The sequence below is a fragment of the Etheostoma cragini genome, chromosome 5 (assembly GCF_013103735.1).
Source record: "Etheostoma cragini isolate CJK2018 chromosome 5, CSU_Ecrag_1.0, whole genome shotgun sequence".
NCBI lineage: Eukaryota > Metazoa > Chordata > Actinopteri > Perciformes > Percidae > Etheostoma > Etheostoma cragini.
Window position 1 is genome coordinate 4,016,819 of NC_048411.1, and position 20,519 is coordinate 4,037,337.

Below are 20,519 nucleotides of genomic sequence, written 5' to 3' on the forward strand. Positions count from 1 at the left end.
TGGAAAATGGCTGCAATGAAACAAAGAGTGAAAAATTTAAAGGGGTCTGAATACTTTCCGTACCCACTGTATGTGGACTGATGAGTAAGTGTCTTCTTTTAAATGATATACAGTCAGTTTGTACAATCCTAGTACAAACGCACACATCGCTAAAGTCAAACCCTCAAACTAGAAAAGAAAACTACATTAAATGTCAGCTACATCAAATACGTTGTGAATGTTGCAAATAAAGTAAATACCTTGTCCAACGCTGTTGACTGGACCATTAATAACTTAACAGCATGCACAGACAGCATGCTCTTTAGAGGGATCCTCAGGGATCATCATACAGAAAGGAAGTGCCAATGCAAATGGAGGGTGCAGAGAAACCATTAACATCTGCTGAGTACATGTACAGGTATACACAGTACATAGGGCCTCCATTAGAGCCCACGTCATAGCCACAATCCCCCCAGTTCTTTGGATATTTCTCAGGTCTCTCTCTAATACGGTCCGGCTCACTTCTTAAAGGCAATGAGCCGATGCACCCAAGAATATACTGAAAAGACAGTGTGCAAAAATGTATATTCAAGGATGACTTTTTTGTGTTGATAAATGTTTGCAGTACCATGAACTGTGAGAGCTGTGTGCCATGTTGGGCAATCCCGACCCAGACTCTGAATATCAATAAAGATCTAGCAAGAGCCATATGCAGGCAATCCTGGCTATATCCTAATTTTTCACGCTTTGGATTTGTAAGATATACACATAGTCAGGGTTTGCACATGTTCAGTGTTCACTTTTTTGAATAAAAGTTAATTCACATATATGTTTCTGTAAACCGGGCCAATGAATAATAAAGGTTTCAATAGAAAGTAATATGTGATCCAGCTTTCAGAAGTGGAATCCCATTGTAAAAAAAAAAACAGGAATGCAAACTCAGCAGAAGAAACCAGCCAGACAGACACAATTTGACAAAGTCAACATCAGAATTGATCCATTCTCGGGAGTTGTATTTTGGCTGGTGACAATTTCTCTAAATCATGTGCTGTTCTAGCATAGGTAGACTTTTTTTTTTTTTTTTTTTAAATAAACAGATTTATTTGGCTAAGGTTGCAGGACTGCACACTTTGACCCAATTCCAGCCAAATGTGGCTTCAACTATTAGACGATGACGCCAAAATATCCCAATGCTATTAATCTGTCAATTTTGTGATTGGGATTCTGAGCATCAATTTTGGAAACTATTCTAGCCACCTATTTCTTTAGGGATTTCAAGTGGTTAAATCACAATTTATGTTGGGCCGGATTTTCTCAGCCGCAACATTCCTTCACCAAATTATTTCAAGTGTTTCAGTGACAGATGAATTAGCTGGCTGAACGTCATGCGTCGCCCTGTCCCTGGACTTTGACAGGAAAGCTCTGACCTTATATTTACCCTAGCTCTATTTGACAAAGCAAACCAGGAAAGAGCAGCGTTTGCTCAATTGTGAACCTTTCCACATGTATCTGAGCAAACAGCATTCTGCAACTGATGTCTGACATAACACATGATAAGAAGTGTCAACAGCATCCTGAATGCAAAACCTAAATCCCATTTGTTAATGTTTGATGAACTGCACGTAAAGAACTTAATAAACTGAAGATTTTTTTCTTCTTTTTTCTGCTTATTAGTCTTGACACATTAAAAACACCATTAACCTACCTGATGACGTCACGTGGTCCCGGCCCATGACAAATGCAGATCCTGGAGTCGACAGCCAGTCCAGAAAAGAAATTAGGAGAAGGAGCAGGAGATTGGAGGAGGACAAGACAGCCATGATGCTGGGGAGAGACAGAGGAGTGAATGAGAGAGGGGCAGAGACACTGATTATAATTATCAGTTGAACTCCATGATGACATGCCCATGTGAAAAAAAACCTCCTTCCCTCACTACTCTGTCTCGCTCGCTCTTTTTCTCCCTTTCTTTCTCTCTGCCCTGTGAGCACAAATTGGGGATGCCATTTATTTTCAGCTGGTGTATGTGAAACCTAACACGGGACACTGCATAATTAGTTATCATGCCAGGTTGCTGCTGCAGCATTTGTAAATTAAATGTTTGATGAATTTTTTCTATGTTGTTCATCTGTTTGTCTAGAAATGTATCATTAGCCATTATTTCATTCAGACATACTGTATGTCTACTGTAGGTTTAGAAATGACTGCAGAAAGAATAGTTGTTATGAAACATAAGCAACAAGTCACACTTATGTAACTTCTTTAATGCCAACTAATAGCTAATGAAATATCAGGGGAGGAAGCAAGGCTCTGAGATACTGTTATCTTCTGCCTATGCTTAAAGGTTGAAAATGTACAACTCCCAGAAACTCAATGCAATATATCCTCTGGTTTTTGTTTCATATCTAGTGTGGGCAAAAACCTCTGTTGCACATTTCCGATGTGCCATAAGCATAGTTAGGCACGCATTAGCTCCAAGGGCTAACTTGGCTTAATTATTACTAAATTACTTGAACGTCGTACCACATTCAAAAATCTTTGTGTCCATTGTTGTGGAAAAAAAAAAAATTGTTGCTCTCTGTAACGGAAAAGCACTATTTTGAATACATAACTATCCTTCTATGAACGGATTGTTAGTGTGTTGGCGAGCATGGACCTTTAACTACAAAGACGACGCTTGTGTGTCTTCGTGTAGCAAAAATAGTAGCTGCAGGTTGTCTGATTGCGAAACAATGAGCTACAGTTTCCCCTAAAGGAAACATTGAATTTACACTACCTGTACAATACATTTCTTTGTACACTCACCCTGAGACTTAATCAAAGGTTGACATTATAACTTAAAAGACACTGTCTTCTCTATTGAGCCTGTATTTACATACACTTTTCACATTACACATGGATATCCAATGTTAATACAAGAACATTGATTATTTTAGCTTTGGGCTATTTAAATCCCAAACCAAATCAAGACCACGTTAACAAGCAGTATTAGGTGTGACTTTTGGTCTTTTTTCAATCATCGCATCTTGTGGAATCTAGAAAGACATCTTGGCAACAAAAAAAATTGAACCACATTAACACTCTCCTGAGCTTGACTCCCCCTCTAAAAAATAGACTTGAATTTCCCAATAAAACCTTTAACACAGATATCTGATGACTGCCTGTCTCATTCAGGCCACAACTAAAATGATAAACGGTATATATATCTATATTTATTTATTAACAGTATATAGTATTTCAACATTATATAGCAAAACGGTGACAGACTTGTCCTGGCCAGTAAGTTGGTGTTGGTAGACAAGTTCTACCAGTCATGTCCAACATCTAAATATAGGCCAAACTTTCTGTCCGCACCCTTGGCTATTTACAGCTGTGTCTCCACAACTTTACTGAGCAGCCAGCAACCCCAAACGTGGAGGCTATGTTTCTCAGGGCAACACTGCCAACATTTTCCTCAGTTCTGTTACAGTCTGATGACAGTGGATCTTAAAGCCATAGAACTACAGCGAGCTATACAGCATATCAAACAAAGTTTGCCATCACAAATAGCAAGCCGAAAGATTCTTTCACATTCTTCAACATTTTTACCTTTTATATACAACTTAGCAAAAATTATGGCAACCTCGGGCACATTTTCTAAAACTAACAACTTTAGACTGCAGAGATTGCAAAGAAATGCATGAGCAAAGTTCAGATAAGTGTTATGTCCAGTCCTATGAGTGTATAACAGCACATACTGTATTCTGGCACCTATTACTGGCACTCCGAAATAGATTATGAGCAAAAAGTCTCTAGAACATGATACTACAGCAAAAACTAAGAAACAAACAAAAATCTCAACATATTTGCAAAATTCAATTTTGTTACTTGCAGTTTCTAAGGCAGGACTTTTGAATATACTCAAAATGTAACAAAAAGTGTGTGTGTGTGTGCGCACGTGTGTGTGTGAATTCCAAGTGGCAGGGGCCAAGTTCTACAATGCAAGAATTCATGGCAGAGAGCTGTGAAGCAGCGGGCTCATCTGGCCTGACTAAAATGCTCTATTTAAAGTCAATTATTGCTCATTTTCTGCATTTCCCATTTTGGCAAAGTGTTTCTTCAGATCCTTTCAGACCTCCCTCACCCTTCAGTTTTGATGACACGTCATTCTAAAGTTATGATTAAAAACATCACATTTTACTCCCCTTATCAACAGCTAGATCACTGTTGTCACTGTGAACTTTCAAACCAGCTTTATTGGGCTTAATCAGGTTTTTTTCCACATTGTCTTTTCTTTTCTTTAATCAGTCAAGGAACCAAAGTTCTATAAAAGCGGGCCAAACAAACCCCTAAACTCCAACATATGGCTTCATGTTAATCTTGCGATTGGTCTCCCCCCCACGTCTCATGTGAAAGAGTTTCTCAAAGCACTGGCAAGGCTGGTGCTTCATGTCCATCTCAAGCATGTTTTCCCCCATTCCTCTCCTTCTTTCGGCCAATTACAGACTCTTAGACTCACAGGAAGGCCACCTAAGCCAATCAGAGAAGAGGGAGGCTCAGCACAGGCCTCCTGGGGTCCCTTGGTAAACATTTAAGGCTTCTGTGGTCCACCTTCCACCCACTACCTCTGCCCTAAAATGCACACACATTCACCTGCATGCAACATGAACACACCACACATACTAACACACACGCACAAATCATGACTTGGCACACAACTGCCAGAACCATGCCTCTCCCATGTTTCCTCACATCTCTATTGATCATCTGTGTTTGTTCAAAAATGAGCTGTCAAGAGAGGAAGGGGGAGGTTAGGAGTAGATGGTGTAATGGTGTAGCCAAAGAAAATGAAAGATTAGGGGGTGGAGGTCACATCATCTCTGTGTTAGTCCCTTCTATAGCTGCAGAAGAAAAGCTCCCACACACAGAGCCCAAGTTTAGTTTGACTTTCCTCCAATTAAAAAGCAGAAACTACTAGCTAAACTAACTTCTAGCTAAAACCAACAGTCAAATTAAATGGATCTTTTTTTATTAAATTCTCATCACACACTCAACTACCATTTTAAATCCAGAGCTCACCTCCCTACTTGCACATGTTCCACCTAAACAGGTTCCTTTCCGTGGCTGTTTTCCAGAGGCACTGTGCCTGCGTCCCGCAATTAGATTTAAAAATTTGAAATTAAAAATTAGATTTAACAATTTAAAAAAAATTTTTTTTAAAGCCAATCAACCAGTTGAATGTTTTTCTCCTATTCCCAGAATATTGTTTGGACTAGCCAGACCTTCCTTCGCAGCGCTGTGGGTATGGTCTTGCAATGCAAGACAAAATCAAAATGGACTTTTTTCTATGTGTCTGGGGCAAGTGAAGTAAAAGTACCAATTTTTCAAGGAAAGGCGTATGGTCATTCAGAAAAACATGTCTTATCAATAATTATCTAATTGTGGGCACCTGGTAAAGTTTGATTATTACTTATGAAGAAGCAATAATCAAAATGCGTGCTCTGATGCTTTCCGATGCAGTCAGCATCCTGTTGCTCACACACTCCATAGGCGCCGGAACAGGTGATGAGATTATGTATCTAGTGAGGCCCGTCCGGCCAAACAGGAATGTGACGTCGGAAAGCTAATAAGGTCAACATTGGTAGGTCATTTGATTAATGGAGGGACCTTTGTTTGGTTTTCGTCCTAATGCTGTAAGCCAAAAACCATGCAAAGCATGAGAAATATAGGGTTTTAGCTGGCTAATGTTAGCTAACTTTAGCTGGCTTGCATATTGATAGCTAGCTAAGGTATAAAATACTATCTACGTGGAAAACGTCTGCTAATTCATCCAGACTCCCAGGAAAGGCCTGGGTAGTAAAATATGCTAGAATGCCTTTTTCAAAGTACTTTATTTGCTGACATTACGAAGTGAAAAAAACCAAGTCCATGCCATTTGGCCAAGTAACAGTTAGCTGGCTAACCTTACCTTGCCTGGTCGCTAACGTTATTGCTGGCTAAATGCTATCTTAGTGAATATGTGTTGTTGGCTAGCTTGCCAAATTACTTGTAATAATACTATTTAACTTATGACATTCAGTGTTGATTTTTGTCAACAATACATTATGTGGGCTAACAGTACAAAGCAAAGGTGTACAACTAATGATTGTTTTCTACTAGCCAAAGGTAATGCAAGGTAGGGGCAACCAACAACCTAACTGTAAGCTAAGGTTAGCCAGCTAGCTGTATCTTCAGTCCAATATTTCAGAAATAATTATCTATGATTATCTAATGATAAGTATGGCTCTAAAAATGCAGTCTTATATTTAGGGCTTTTGTGATGAATAACAAAATGGTTTGGGAATTTTCTTTAGTGGCACACGCACACAGGCCATGCAATACTCAGTCCTGCCATCTTCCAGAAATAGCAATGTGCAAACAATGATGAAAATGAAGATTGCTAGCACGTAAACACTGATGTAGAATTTTTTTTTCAAACAAATATGGCTATTTACCAATTTGCAAATCAGTGTTTTCTTTTCTTATTCCTACTGAGCTGCTAGGTAAATTTAAATACCAAAGCCCAACACAAGTGTCTTTGCTAGTTTACGACCAACGCAGTTGTTAATGTCCCGTCCAGCGCCCACGTCGTTTAAATAGCAAATGCACTTGCGCCCATCATTCCAATCATGGGCGTGCTGGTCTTACAGTAAGGTGTGTTCACATTCATTATTGGCATATTGCTATCTTGTGGCAGCGGGAAGTGATCGCACCATTGAACAAAAAAAAACCTGATCTTAAGTCAAAAGCGCAGCATTTCAGTGTTTTTTTTAACAGTGCATTAGTAAAATGTGCCTAGGCTCATGCACAGCGTCCACACTATAATTGTTATACACACAGGGAAGCGCAGGTGCACACAAACGTGCAAAAGATTACATATAAAAATATTACCCACCATCCTAATAGCAATGCACCATGGTACAACCGCACCTGGCTTTTAAAGGGAATGGGAAATGACACTCTGATTGGTTTATTGAAGGTCACGCCCAAAACACACGTATGACTTAAAGAAGACACTAAGTACAACCTTTTTAAACCATACACCCGGCGCATGGACCCTTTTTTCCACCGTCAAACTAGCAAAAGTGGATTTGGGCATGCCCTAAACGCACCTGCACCTGGACCTGCACCATGCGCGTCACACCTTGCGCTTAGATCGTTAAAATAGGACCCATTGTCATATACCACCATAACTGTTGACTTAACATCCTGAAAAACTTGAAAAGAATAGAAATTCTCATCTGGAGTGTGTGGACATTTACCTTTAGGTGGGGAGTAGGCATGGAAACAATGACACCATACATTCATCAACATGATTAAACAAAACATACATCCATGCACAAACATTAATCCACACAGAAAAAATTAAGTTGCCCTTAATTTGGATTATGGTCCCATGCTGGGATGGAACCTCTCTACACTCGCAACCCTCAATGAGTTAACAACCTCAATCTGGGAGAGAGACTCGCATCAAACAGATGCACAAGAAGAGTTTACCTGTGGCCTAGGTTTAGGATAAATAACATTAGCCTTTACTCTACGTTTTCTATGTCAACATTCCAGTAATATCAGACGGTCGTGGTGAATGACTGAGTAGAGTCAAGTGCTTCGGTCCATAGGAAATTAATTGTAGGGCAGCCAGAGAGTGCTGGCAGAGGTGAGTAGTACTGTGTTACTGTAGGTAAAAACAACATGGACAAAGCTCCTCAGAGGGAGCCAGACACTCAAAATGGATTCCAACAAAGTCATTGCATTGACCTTGAGTAACTGCTCCTATACACTATGCACTTCGGGTTGTCTAAGATGAAAGTACACAATTGCGAGAGAAATGTAAAATGTGTTGTCATCAATTAAGAACGATATTACTACGCTGCACCGAGGGATACATCAACCAACCATTGGCTGATTTAAAGCTTTGACAACCAAATACCTAAAGGATAAAATGTCTTTTAACTTAACAGTAAGATAAAAAGTAGACCAAAGCATAAACAGTTATGTAATTATCAACATTTTCACAGCAACAACACAACAGGCCTTCCACTTACTGCATATCCATAGACGTCCAAGCAACCTATAATAATCTCTTGGAGCACCTTTAATCAATCAGACTCAACAAGTAAGGTTAAAGTACAGGGCTGTGTGAAAACCTTTTCATATTCCACAAATGTTGTGGCAAAAATAATAATCCTTCAACATCATCATTTTAAAATAATCATGTTTGTGAGAACACATACGCAAAGTTTTCCAAGGTCCACTGTTGGGACTCTCTCAATTATTACCAAAGAATCATGCAAATAGATTTTCTGCCCTCAACCTTCCCCTTCACCACTAACCTCTTTCTTTAAAATAAACAAAATTAAAGTAAACATACCACAGACTTCAACATGAGCCTGCATGTTAGACCAGACACTGGTGACGAGTCCACACATACGACAGGCGGGGCCCGAAAACTGTATCTAATCCAGCTGCTTCTAATAGACCTTTAACTGTTGGATGTATTTACATAATTGAATTAACCTGTGGCGAGAGAGTGTGTGTATATGGGTGTTTGTGGAGGGTATATGTGCCGACACAGGATGCATTTTTAACCTGTGTGCATGTGAGTCTCTGTGTGCTCCCAGGCATTAAGATTTGGCTACTGGCTGGCTCTAATGTCTCCTACTCTTATTTCATAAGAGAGAGTGGAAAACTCAGAGTCAGCACACTGGCAAGAAGAGAGCCTGTACTGGAAGCAGATCAGAACACACATCTGCAAACCCGGCTACACTCTGTATGTGTGTGTGTGAGTGAGTGTGCGTGCATGCGTATAAAATCAAATGTGTGTATCGGAGCGAGAACAAGAAAGGTGCAAGAGTGCAAGCAGGAGATTGAGTTCAGCAGAAACAGAAAGTGTGTGCTGCACTGATCTGAAATTGATCTTTGTGGAAAATGTCTGCTTTGCAGCATTCCACGCTGTGGGTGTGCACGCATGGGCATGCAACAGTTTGTCTAAGATATTAAACATAAGAGTTGTCAAGTTAAAAAGCAACTGGCAAAAAGACCTGGAGTTGGTGCCCACTGCTCCTATGTGGGCCTAAATGGGTTAAATGCAGTTTTGGTTTCTCTGTGTAGAAATGACGATAAATGCACCTTTAACCTTTCAAAATGTTGCCCACCAAATCTCACTTTTTGACTCTTTGCCACAATGGTAATTTTAGAGAGAATGAATTCTAGCTCAATAGAATAGACAGTCACTCGTGACGTAATCTGGATTTTCATTTTAATGAAATGCACAATCAGTTCTCATAGTTGTAGAGTTTAATCCCATGTATGATAATAAAGAAAGGTCTCTAGCAACCCACTTGTTGTTTTGGAGGAAAAAGTATAACTGTGCAGCATGTACTAAATCCTGCTGTTTGTGTCTCTCACACACACACACACACACACACACACAAACACAAACACACACACAGTGCACATGGATGTGTGTAAAATCTAATGGTTTCCAGAGTGCTGTTGAGCTGTAAAAGGATATACAACATAATAGCAGTACTTAATGATGTATGTGGGAAGGTAGCCAACACTAAGATAGAAACTGATGGAACTAATGTCTCTTAAGACTCCGCCTCATCTATTAAAACATCTCGTACATCAGCTACCTGGTGGATGCTATAATGGCTGTCATCACGCATGCCCCTAAGACCAAAAATATGTTTCAGTATTAAAGTATTGCAGTATTAAAAAAGAGTTTGTGATGTGCACAATATTAAAGTATCAGAGCTTGTTGATTCTTTTTTTTTTATTTGGCCTCTAAATTACCGCCATCCAGTGAAGGTAATAAACACGCAGTATTTTATACAGCTATGTGATATGATTTAGATTAAAAGAATGATCTGGGGCCACAACAGATGAGGAAGTTAATGAGAAAACCACAACTCAATAGACTCAACAGTGCAATAAAAAAAAATCTCTAAAAATCTTAAGAGATTGCAGGGCAAAACATTTTAAACAAATACTAATTTGCTCAAAATCCAAGCCAGACAATGTGACAGATTACAATTAAAGTTTTTTTTCTTATCTGAGAGGAAGAGTGTGTGTAGCCTTAGAGGAGCAAAGGTGTTCTCCTGTGGTCAGTAACAGTCAGCCAATCACTGACGAAGATCAGACATACTAAGAGGATATGCTAACATAAGAAGCTTTAAAAATTGAATGGTTATGCATATGTATCCATAGATATAGATAGATAAAAACATGGCATCATTTTCACTGAATGAATGTCATGAATGAATCAAATGTTTGGTAAATGTTTTAATCAATCTAACCAGTGAGAAGGATCTAAATGTGAGCTAATTCCAGTTCCTTCAAAATAAAAGAAAGAAAAAAGAAATCTGCTGATGTTCTCGGTTTCTTAATAACGTAAATTGAATTCATTTAGGTTGGCGTTTAATGATATTAGCATATATGCTTTTTAAGCAGTTTTAATGCATCATTAACTCTGTCAACTTATCATTACACACTCATTTGTGGATTAAACAGATCAAAAAAGATGAAAAAAAAAAGTGCTCATCTACACAGAAAATCCTTATAGTTTCAATCCTTGTACCAAGCAACTACAGTAATATAAATAGGTATTTTATGGTTTGGGATTTCCATCTTTGCATAGACCAACTTTGTACAGAAATATATTTCAGGGTCATTTTTGAGCTCAATCCCTTTTTTCAATGAGCCAGCATTTCTATCTCATTTTCTAAATCAATCAATCAGAAGTTTCTATTTCTCCCTCTGGATTGGATGTTTACCAGTATGCCGTTCACAGGCTACATCTGTCAAGACGAACCATGGCTGTCGTTTCTTGAGCAGTTGTAGCGGAATTTTAGCCAACCTCAAGTTTCTGATATGATCTTTTTTTTTTGAAGAGCGCATTACATCAACCAATAGACTCAGCATTGTATCTATAAGTGGTCCAATGTGTCCAATGTGTCCAATGTGCAGCGTAAAATGTAAAGAAAAGTCATGCAATTTCAAGTTTCCCCGAGTAAGCTGTCTAACATATGGAGTTTTGGAGACGCAAAAGACGCATTGCACGCTTTAGAAAAACGCACTTACTTATTCTCGAAGTCTCGGGCTGAAAAACTGCAAAGACAGCGCAGATGGACTTTTCAGAACTTGGTCATCGGATGGCCAGCGTGAGCACCAAAACGGGCACGAAAAGTCCTGCTTCTTCACTTCAGCCTGCTCGGCCCAGTTAGATCCCTCCGATCAGGGTTCTACCATCACCCAATCACTACATGGGCTAACCGGGTCTGTGTCACAGACTGTATTTATGGGCTGGGTGGCCTCCGTAGTAAGGGGTTTTGTCTTGTCTGCTGCTCCGTTCCAGATACATACGCGACGCAGCTCAGTGTTTCAAATGGCGGTGAAGCGCCCTCATCCGCCAACAATCCGATCTACTCCATTGTGACCACAGAGAGCAGAGCCAGAAAAACCTCCAAAATAAACCCTCTAGTAGGAAAAGGAGCTACCTGGCACGTATTCTGGGAAGAGCAAACGTTTTGGCAAGTCCCATTTTATTTATCATTATTTATTTTTAGGACAAACATGCATAAAAACATCCCTGGTGTCTCTGCCTGGACTTGACTGGAGCATATCCTTATAATTAGCGTCTATTGACATGGGAGAGGGTTCTGACTAGTAATAGTTTACTAATAAGATTAATTAGGTTTTCACAGATCCAATCAGCTTGAGTTCAAACTACAAACTACTACTATATCCCTAAAACAATTGGATAGGGCATTACCAATACTAATACTGTATACTAATACTTCAGTCAGCCTGTTTCTAATGACATTCTCTGATAACCATGTGCGCCGGGATGCAGGCTATTCTCGGCGGGGGGGTAGTTACGAGCATGCGCACGAGAGCTGTGCACGTGCATTTTTTCAATAAACAACTTGCGTGGAAATAATACAACAGCAGCATAAACAGTATCGATATGTCTGAGGCTGCTGCGGACTGGGCTGGGTCAAAGTGCAAAAAGAAAACATGTTTTGTAGTATTTCAATTAGAGCTGAGCAATATATCAATATGATATCGATATTGTGATATGAGACTAGATATCGTCTTAGATTTTGGATATCGTAATATGGCATAAGTAGCCTAGGGTCTTTTCCTGGTTATAAAGGCTGCATTAGGGTAAAATTATGTAATTTTCTGAATGTACCAGAGTGTTCTATAATATGTCTTTATCCACTTAGTCATTATATCCACATTATTAATGATTATTTATCAAAAAATCACATTGTTTATATGTCTTATGAAAGCACCAATAGTCAACACTCTAATATCGTTGCGGTATTGATATTGAGGTATTTGGTCAAAAATTTCGTGATATTTGATTTTCTCCATATCGCCCAGCCTTAATTTCAACCTGTTATTATTGGAGTCATGTTTCAGAAGATATGGATTTCTGTCCGGTCTGTCTTCTCAGCACCAGTCAGTAGGTCTAGTTTCTCTGCGCAGAACCCTTGATTTTATCACCTGACCTCCATAAATGTTGGATTGCTGTTCTGTGCACTAGGACACTATTCATTTACCTCTTTAATCTTCATACTGCAACATGTTAGGCCTACGCTACGGTAGGCTGCACAACTTTTTATGGAACTATGTGATGAAGAAAAGTCTCCACAAAACATACAAATGTTTTCTATTGCCTGGTTTACAACAGAAACTTTGTAGAAAAGCTACAGACAACAAGTCTGGTGCTAGTTGCTCAACATTTAAAGGTCCAATATTTAATGTATTTACTATATTTAATCAAAAAATGGCCACGATATGTCATCAAGGAAACATGCTAAGTTGAAATACTGACAACAATGCTAAAGCCAGTATTTTCTCCTTTTAAAGTTCTTACTAGCCTGTGTTGTTGTTGACTGCCCAATTTGACCCCCCCCACACACATGTGCACCCGTTCCACCAACTGAGCTACCTGGGTGCCCAGAGTCACCCGCTTCTGACAGCGCTTTACTAATATACATTGCATCAACAATGTTGCGATTAACGTAATGTGACACAAAGGATGTGCTGGGATGAAAAAACAATACCGTTAAAATAGGTAATTATCTGGAAATTAAAATATATCTGTTAATGGGCCTCAATATGATCTCCCTGCAAAGTAATACAGCTTCTTCATCAAAAGGAAATGCAATGTTTGGAGAAAAAATATTTTACAGTCTGCCTAACGAGGGTAATAAAGCAACACTGTTTTTTATTCATGCCAAAAACAAACTGCGCTAAAATGTGCCTTATACCGACTGAATAATCGAACAAGGAAATGAAAGACCGATGTTTCAGAGCGAGGAGACAGAGAAGAAAACCTGCTCCCGACCAGGTTAGGTTCACCGGCTCGGTTATCATAATAACTGAGATTAAGTTACCTCTCTTTCTGAAACGGGGTGGAGTTAGCCCTCTCTCTCAGGTTTGATTAACCTCCCTTTCTGAAAAAGAAAACCCAGAGTTTCCCTGATCTCAGGGTTAACAAACTCAGAGTTCTAACTAAACCTGCTTTCTATAACGGACCCCTGGTGTATAGCATGCATTTCAAGGATCCAGCAATACTGAGCCAAGTGTCCAAAGTCTTTTGGGGCTCCATTTATGCGAGCCGTGGAGAGCTCCACATATATGACATCCAAAAAGGAAAGGGTCCATGAGGCGGTTTCCAACAGGTTGCAATCATTCTCTCGGCCGCCGTAAGTCCAGCAAATACAGCACGTTTTTGAGTTTTAGAGAGCTGGAGGGCTGACAGATAATTCAAAATCAAAATATAGACAGTGACAAGTTCAGTATCATTTATAAGTGTTGGCCGTGAGTATTTGTTTTGTTTTCCATTTTTTCGGAGTTTGCTATCGGCTAGCCCTGTTTGTCCCTGCTGTTTTCTCTCTCACCGCGCACATCTGAGTTCCATCAACAATCACCTGCTCCCGCCGCCCACACCTGCCTCCCATCTCCAGTCAACGACAGAACAACAACCCCGACTCTCCATCCACTCTTCATTCACCCTGGTGAAACTTGATACAAGCCTCTTGCACTTTTTGAACATATAAATCCCTGTGTTTCCAGTTACTTACCTCTTTTGTTTTCTCTCCCCACAGTCACTCTCGCTCCCGTCTCCGGTCAGCTGGCTTTCCCTCTCAGTCTCCCTCCCATGGTGTCCCGCTTCAGCCTGTTTCCGTTCCCTTTCCTGGTTTCTGTGTCTCCTCCTCGGCTCCCCACTTCCCAGAGTGCCCTTACTCCCTGAGACTTCCCAGTCTCTCACCCTCTGCATCTCAATCCCTGGCGTCTGCCTCCCTAAGGAGAGCAATCCTAGGTTATGTGAAAATATGTAGTTTGTGGTACATATATTCAAGGTATGTAGTGGGCAGAACGTGCATAAAGGACTGTTAATTACCTTAATGTAATGCATTTTCACAGAGGAGATATATGTCCTATGAAGGTAATTGTAGTGAATCTTCTGATGGTTTGGATTGCGTGAGACTTCTGGAATGTTAGACCATACACCATGCCAGTTGAGATCAACACTCAGGTCTGGGCAATCACATGCCCAGATCCTCTCAATAGGAAGGGCAGAGCAGCCAGATATCCCCAAGAACTGATAAAGCCTTGATACCATACCACAGGTTTTGTCTGGATAGTTAATAACTTCAGGATAAGATGGATGGGCAGAGCCCTCTGCCAGGGGACACCGTATGCCTTGAGAGGAGAGATAATGGGGCCAAAGCATAGCTGGCACTGTTCGTTAGAGATGTTTGCAAAAAGAACATCATGGAGTGTCCAACGCTCTGTCATAGCATTTTCTAACGTGCGCTAGCAAACAGACACATCTAGGTTAAACCAAGTGAGGAGGGGCCTTAACATAAAGGACCTAAAATTATTTTAGAAGTTGGGAACTGAGGTCATCATCCTCTTTCCTCCTCTGTCTAACGTCGCCATGTGAATACACACTAACCGGTAACGTTACCGGAGGACCAGGCAAGTGGGCGAGCCACAATTGCTTACCACCATCGTGACAGACATATGACAGAAACCACAAGTTGGGCTTCCTCATAATGGAAACATTTATTTAAACTTTTACAAAAACAACCGTGTATTTGGATTAGGACACAGTTTATGTTCTCTACAAGTCGCTCAGCAATTTATGTAACATGTCTTTGGACCACAGCGGCCTTTTTAGCGGCTGTTGCAGGACATTAAGCCAAGAAAGGGAAGCTATCAGTCGGGCACAAAGCTCCGCAAGATCACGGTCTTTTTAGCGTCCGTTGTTACATTTAGTCAATAAAAGGTGACTGTCATCAGGGTACAGAGTTCTGCAAGAGCACAGGCTTTTATAACCGTAAAGTATATTGTACTATTACCGGAGTAATTATGCAGTAATTACTCTGTCTGACTGACATTAATACCATAATTAAATTAAAATGTGTGATTGTGTGTGTTGTGGTTTCAGTTTTTATCCAGTTTCTGTATTCAGTTTTTTGTGTTTCCTCTCTGATCTTGTGTGTTGGTTTCTGTTCTGTTGTGTTACCCTTGAGTGTCTGTATGTTCTGTTTCCTGTTTTATTTTGAAGTCTGGTCTTTGTCTTGTCTTTAGTTTTACTTCCTGTGTTTTCCCGCTCCAGTGATAACCTCATGTTTTCCACCTGTTTTCCAGCCCTCTTGTCACCATCCTCTCAATATCTCGTTACCCTGTGTATTTAGTGTGTGCTCCCTTTGTGTCTTGTCGGATCGTTTTGTGGCTCTTTGTGACCTAGGCTGTGTATCTCTGTTTTTTGTTCCCGTACCTGTGGCCTGCTTTTCCCTGTAAGTTTTCCCTTCGGTTCTCTGTTTTTGCCTTTACTTTTTCCCCTGGACCTTTTGGTATGGTTGCATTTTGGATTTTTGTACTTTGTTTTTTCATTTGGTGGACCCTGTGTTTTTGTGGATTTTCATTTTTTGCCTTAATAAATCCTTGTTTACCTGCTCCCGTCTGCCTCCCTTATCTCTGCAATTGGGTCCTTGTTCCGCTTCAGTCTAACAGTGTGATTACATATCAGCTCATTTAGGATCTTGTAATGAAAGTGGAAAGATGAACAAAACACAAATACGTGGTTTTAGCTTAGGCCTATACGGGTGCAACTACACTTCATAAAGAGACTCAAATATTAATTCCCGTGGCAATGCTGAGAACTGAGCAGCTTGTTAGGGATAGCTGCATTTGTCTGTCTGTAAAATACTACTCTCGAAAAGCCACGTCTATCTCCACACTTTAACGCTGTGGCGGCGCTGGAGGAAGTAGCGTTAAACTATAGCCTGTTTGGGCTCATGTGAAGGATCTGCATGGACCTTGCGTTTTCACGTTTTGACTTCTAATGATAATCATTACAAAGTAAACATCAATTGAAGTAATAAAGCCTAAGAACCAGGGTTTTATTTTGCATGACAGCATCCTGCTATAACTTACCTCACTTTACATGTAATTCTACAGTTACACTTACACATTAGGAAGTTATATGATGTGATAGCCGATAAAATGGAGTTAACCTTTTAAACTAATAAGCAAGTCGCCTGTAGGGTCCAATTCACCCCAGTTCATGATGTAAGTGGATAGTAGGGTAAAAAGAAAACAAGACAGACTGGAATCAACGTGGTCAGCTGGAAATAGAACCAAAGAGAGGACATAATGACAGAGAGACAGATGAGGCTTAGATGGGCTGTATTTTCCTCTCCACCGTCGCATTAATGCACTTTTGACAAAGGCTTAATTTGTGATGCCGGTGGAAAGAAATGGACTTGGCCTGCCTGTATTGAGCGCAGCCATCCTCGTATGTTTATTTCCCTGTCTCCTTCTCATCTACAAGGTCCACTGGGTGTAATTTGAATTTTCCGAGTCCTACAGCTGCAGTGACCAAGGCTGCTCTCATGCAACACAAATACCATAAATTATAACTTGTAGCAGATGAAAAAGCTATAACTAAAATATATTTAATTAGATTCTGTACCATCTTTAAAGAAGTACAATGACTTTAGTCAATGTATAAACAAAGGTAAATCCAAGCAATATTAGGATTACTGTAATTAGCGGAACTTTAACCAGGCTTGGGGCACTCTATGACCTGATAAAAAAAACACTGGCAAACAATTTGTATGTGTTAAATGACCTCTGAACATGTCCATGCATTGGTCAGCTGTGGCACAGAGAGCCCTGATTGGAAGAGAGTGGGGGAGTCCATTGAATTAGTTCCTTTGAAACACTCATTCCTGTGATGGTCTGCTCTGAGTGATCATGTGGACTTCTGCTGTATTGAATGTGACAACAGAACAATGAACTTGGCCCACACACTGATGCCACTGCACTGTATGCCCCCCCTCGCATCCCCCCCAAGTTATCCTAGCATTCTGTGGGATGTGTGGTGAACACTGGTGTTGGCTGTTGCAGCAGCCATCAAAGTGCTTTTTAATGTCATCTGTTATCCGTCAGAGGTGTTGCCATTAGGGTTTACGATCACTGAATATTTCAATAATCACATCACAATCTCTGTCTTGCATAGAACCCACTAGAAAATGATCTTCCCCACATTTGTTTATGAAACATTCAGTGCTTTCATTTTAAGTGACGCATGTCCTGAACCAATGTGTTTCAGTTTTTTTTAACTTCCCCAGACCCATGGCTCCCAGCTCTAAGCCCATGGGTTCCTAGTGAAGATGTAAATCTTTAAACAACAGGTAATATGTTTTTTTTTAAAGGCATGTCCATGTGGATGGCCCCTAAATCATTTACAAAAACCAGCTTGGCAGTGTAGCTGTAAGCAAAAATTAGTCAAACTAAAATAAAAAGAGTATATGTTGAAGACTATTTTCAGTGGTGGATCTATTTGAGTATTTAGAGCAGGGGGATGGGGTATGCCAGACAAATAAAACAACAACTACAGTCTAACAGTCAAGTGCCTCAATGTAATAAACAACGTGTCACCCAGTGAAGCTATGTGGCTCATTTATGTTTGAATAGGTTTTGGTATATGGCACAGAGGAATAAGGTTTAGCAGGTCTGGGGACAAATACAAATTCTACTTGACTTGACTACATGTAATATTTGTGGGTAAGATCCCTTCATTGTTGCTGTTGGGATTTGTTGAAAAATACATCATACTTTTTTGTATTTCCAGAGAACCTTTTTCTAAATCAAAATTGAAAATTAAATTCAAAAATAAGATTTTTATTGGTTGTTTCATGTGATTGACTGAATCAAGTTTGATTGATTTTTTTCGTTTTTAGACTCTGAGCTGCCATACTGAGCATTGTCGCTTTAGGCAACATAAGTCCCAGCCATATTCCGATAACTGTTATTTTTGCAATAGAATGCCTTTTAATAGCCATGTAGGACTGGTTTGTGTTTGGCTGTCTGTTTTTATCCCCACATAATGAAAGAGTGCCCTTTGTGTCATCCCCTTCAAGTCACCTGTAATGCATTTAGTGCAGTTTCCCATTACAAGCGTGGCCATTCACAACTTTGCCATGGGCACCCTGCAGCCTGTTGGATTGGGATAAAAGAGAGGAGATGGCTAGAGCAGGAACACACACGCACGCACGCACGCACACACACACACACACACACACACACACTTCATTATCAACACTTCTGAACACTAATACAGAATTACGAGTTCCTAACCTGCCATATATACACACATATATATGGCAGCAGAAGGTAGGTAAGATGGACACAGTGAAGTGGAGAGGAAATTGAAGTGGATTGGTGATATTGCATGGGATGAGTACAATCCACAGAGTATCAGCATGAGAGCCACACCATGTGCAAAACAACACAATTAAGAGGGACGCTTAGTCTAATCAGCGAATGCAGCATGCAAATAATGTTTTATTTTTCAATGCCTACTTTAATCTCGGCTGTTATCGTGGAATACAAATCAGGGACTTAACACTAATGAAAGGAGGAGAGAGTGACAAGAGTGGCATGAGACTAAAGTAAAGAAGAGGGAAAGAGGAAGATGGAGAGGAGGATTTAAAAAGCAGAAGTAGTCCGAGAAAGGCAGTGAGACAGAGTTGGTTGCTGTGATTACTGTATTTAGCCCTGTGAGGAGTTTCTAGAGCCAATTCTTTCAAGTCAAACAACTATTGACACAGCTACGAATTGTCATTAGATTTATAGCAGTTACTTTGTACTTCACTTTCTATCTATGTGTGTTTACTCATATTATTGTATCTTCTACTTCGGTAATATGTTTGTACTAACAAATCATTAATGATGCTTGATCAATACACAATTCTACAACCTCAGAAAGCACAGGTACTTGTTCTACAAAAGTGTAATATTAGAAGCAAGGCAACAGTACTAGTTATTACGTAAGTATAAATTTATGTTGGACAGGTGTTGCTTATAATGTGACAACCCTGTATAATTTATGTAGGTGCACAGAAACAGTGTGTTCAATGATGCTATCTCAACAGAAAGCATATTTAGATTTCATTTAACAAAAACCAACACTTCTAATGGAATTAGAACTACCTTGTAGTTATGGTTCTCCAAATTCAATATTCAACTTATTATATGAATGATGAAAAGCTGTTTCTAAACCAACTTAATTAAAGCCATGGCTGAAATAAAATGAAGTACTAAACATATCCAACAGAAAGAAAATGTAAGCTTTAGAGAGCACGGGAAAAATAAAAGGAACTACTTCTGCTAAAACATTCTTAATATTACATAAGTAAACATTCTGCTTGCGCAATACTACTGATTATTTGCATCAGGCTTTATAAAGAACATTATAAACTGAACTGCATTAAACTCTGTTTCTCACACACACGCACGCACACACACAACCTTTGGCGGGACACCAAGCTTCAGCTATGCTAAAGCACAAGAGCCCTTTCATTCCCTGTCCCCGACTTATTTTCCCTTTTATATGCACAGTATTTACAAGCCACAATCTGCATCCTGGTGTCTCTATACACCTATTACATGCATGGTATGCGTCCACTGTCCACATGCTGTTGAAGACTTCTGTAAACTGTCTTGGATCAGTAAATAGGGGTTTCTCCCTCGTGACATCATGTCCCAGAGGCCCCTTTTGATTGTGGTAGACAAGAGGCAGCTGGAGGTCTGGTACTCATTCAGCCTTCCAAAACATGGTCTGGGATCCTCCCCCACCAAACCCCAGCCTCCATTATATGGGGATGTGTGTGTGCTCCTGGTCCACAGTCTGCAGTCTAAATAAACAGACCTTGAAAATATCCTAACCAAGCAAGTTCCAGCAGTGGATCCAACACATCCTGGCTGCAAACAGCAACTCCACTCCTAGTTCTAGCTTCTTAAGTCTGCATTCAAACAGAAGTGAGGGGGAAAAAAAAAATCAATCTCTGCTTCACCAGTACTCAGCTCGGTTAATGCCTCTAAATTGCACCAATGATGGTCCTATTCTAAATCTGTCTATGAAAATTATTCTTGAGACAAAATAACCCTTTTGATGGAAGGGCTGCTGGGGGGGGGGGGGGGGGGGG

At 40.0% G+C, this 20,519-nt stretch overlaps 1 protein-coding gene across 1 annotated transcript in view; it reads right to left on the reverse strand.

Moving 5' to 3' along the window:
- ghra (growth hormone receptor a) overlaps positions 1–11,261 on the reverse strand; it is a 31,909-nt gene extending 20,648 nt beyond the window's left edge. Inside the window, exons 1-2 of the mRNA XM_034872387.1 lie at positions 11,080–11,261; positions 1,685–1,803 (exon numbers count right to left, since the gene is read on the reverse strand). Coding sequence (XP_034728278.1) covers positions 1,685–1,799 — 115 coding nt within the window. The 5' untranslated portion in view covers positions 1,800–1,803; positions 11,080–11,261. The remainder of the gene's footprint in view (positions 1–1,684; positions 1,804–11,079) is intronic.
- Between the last annotated feature and the right edge of the window lie 9,258 nt (positions 11,262–20,519).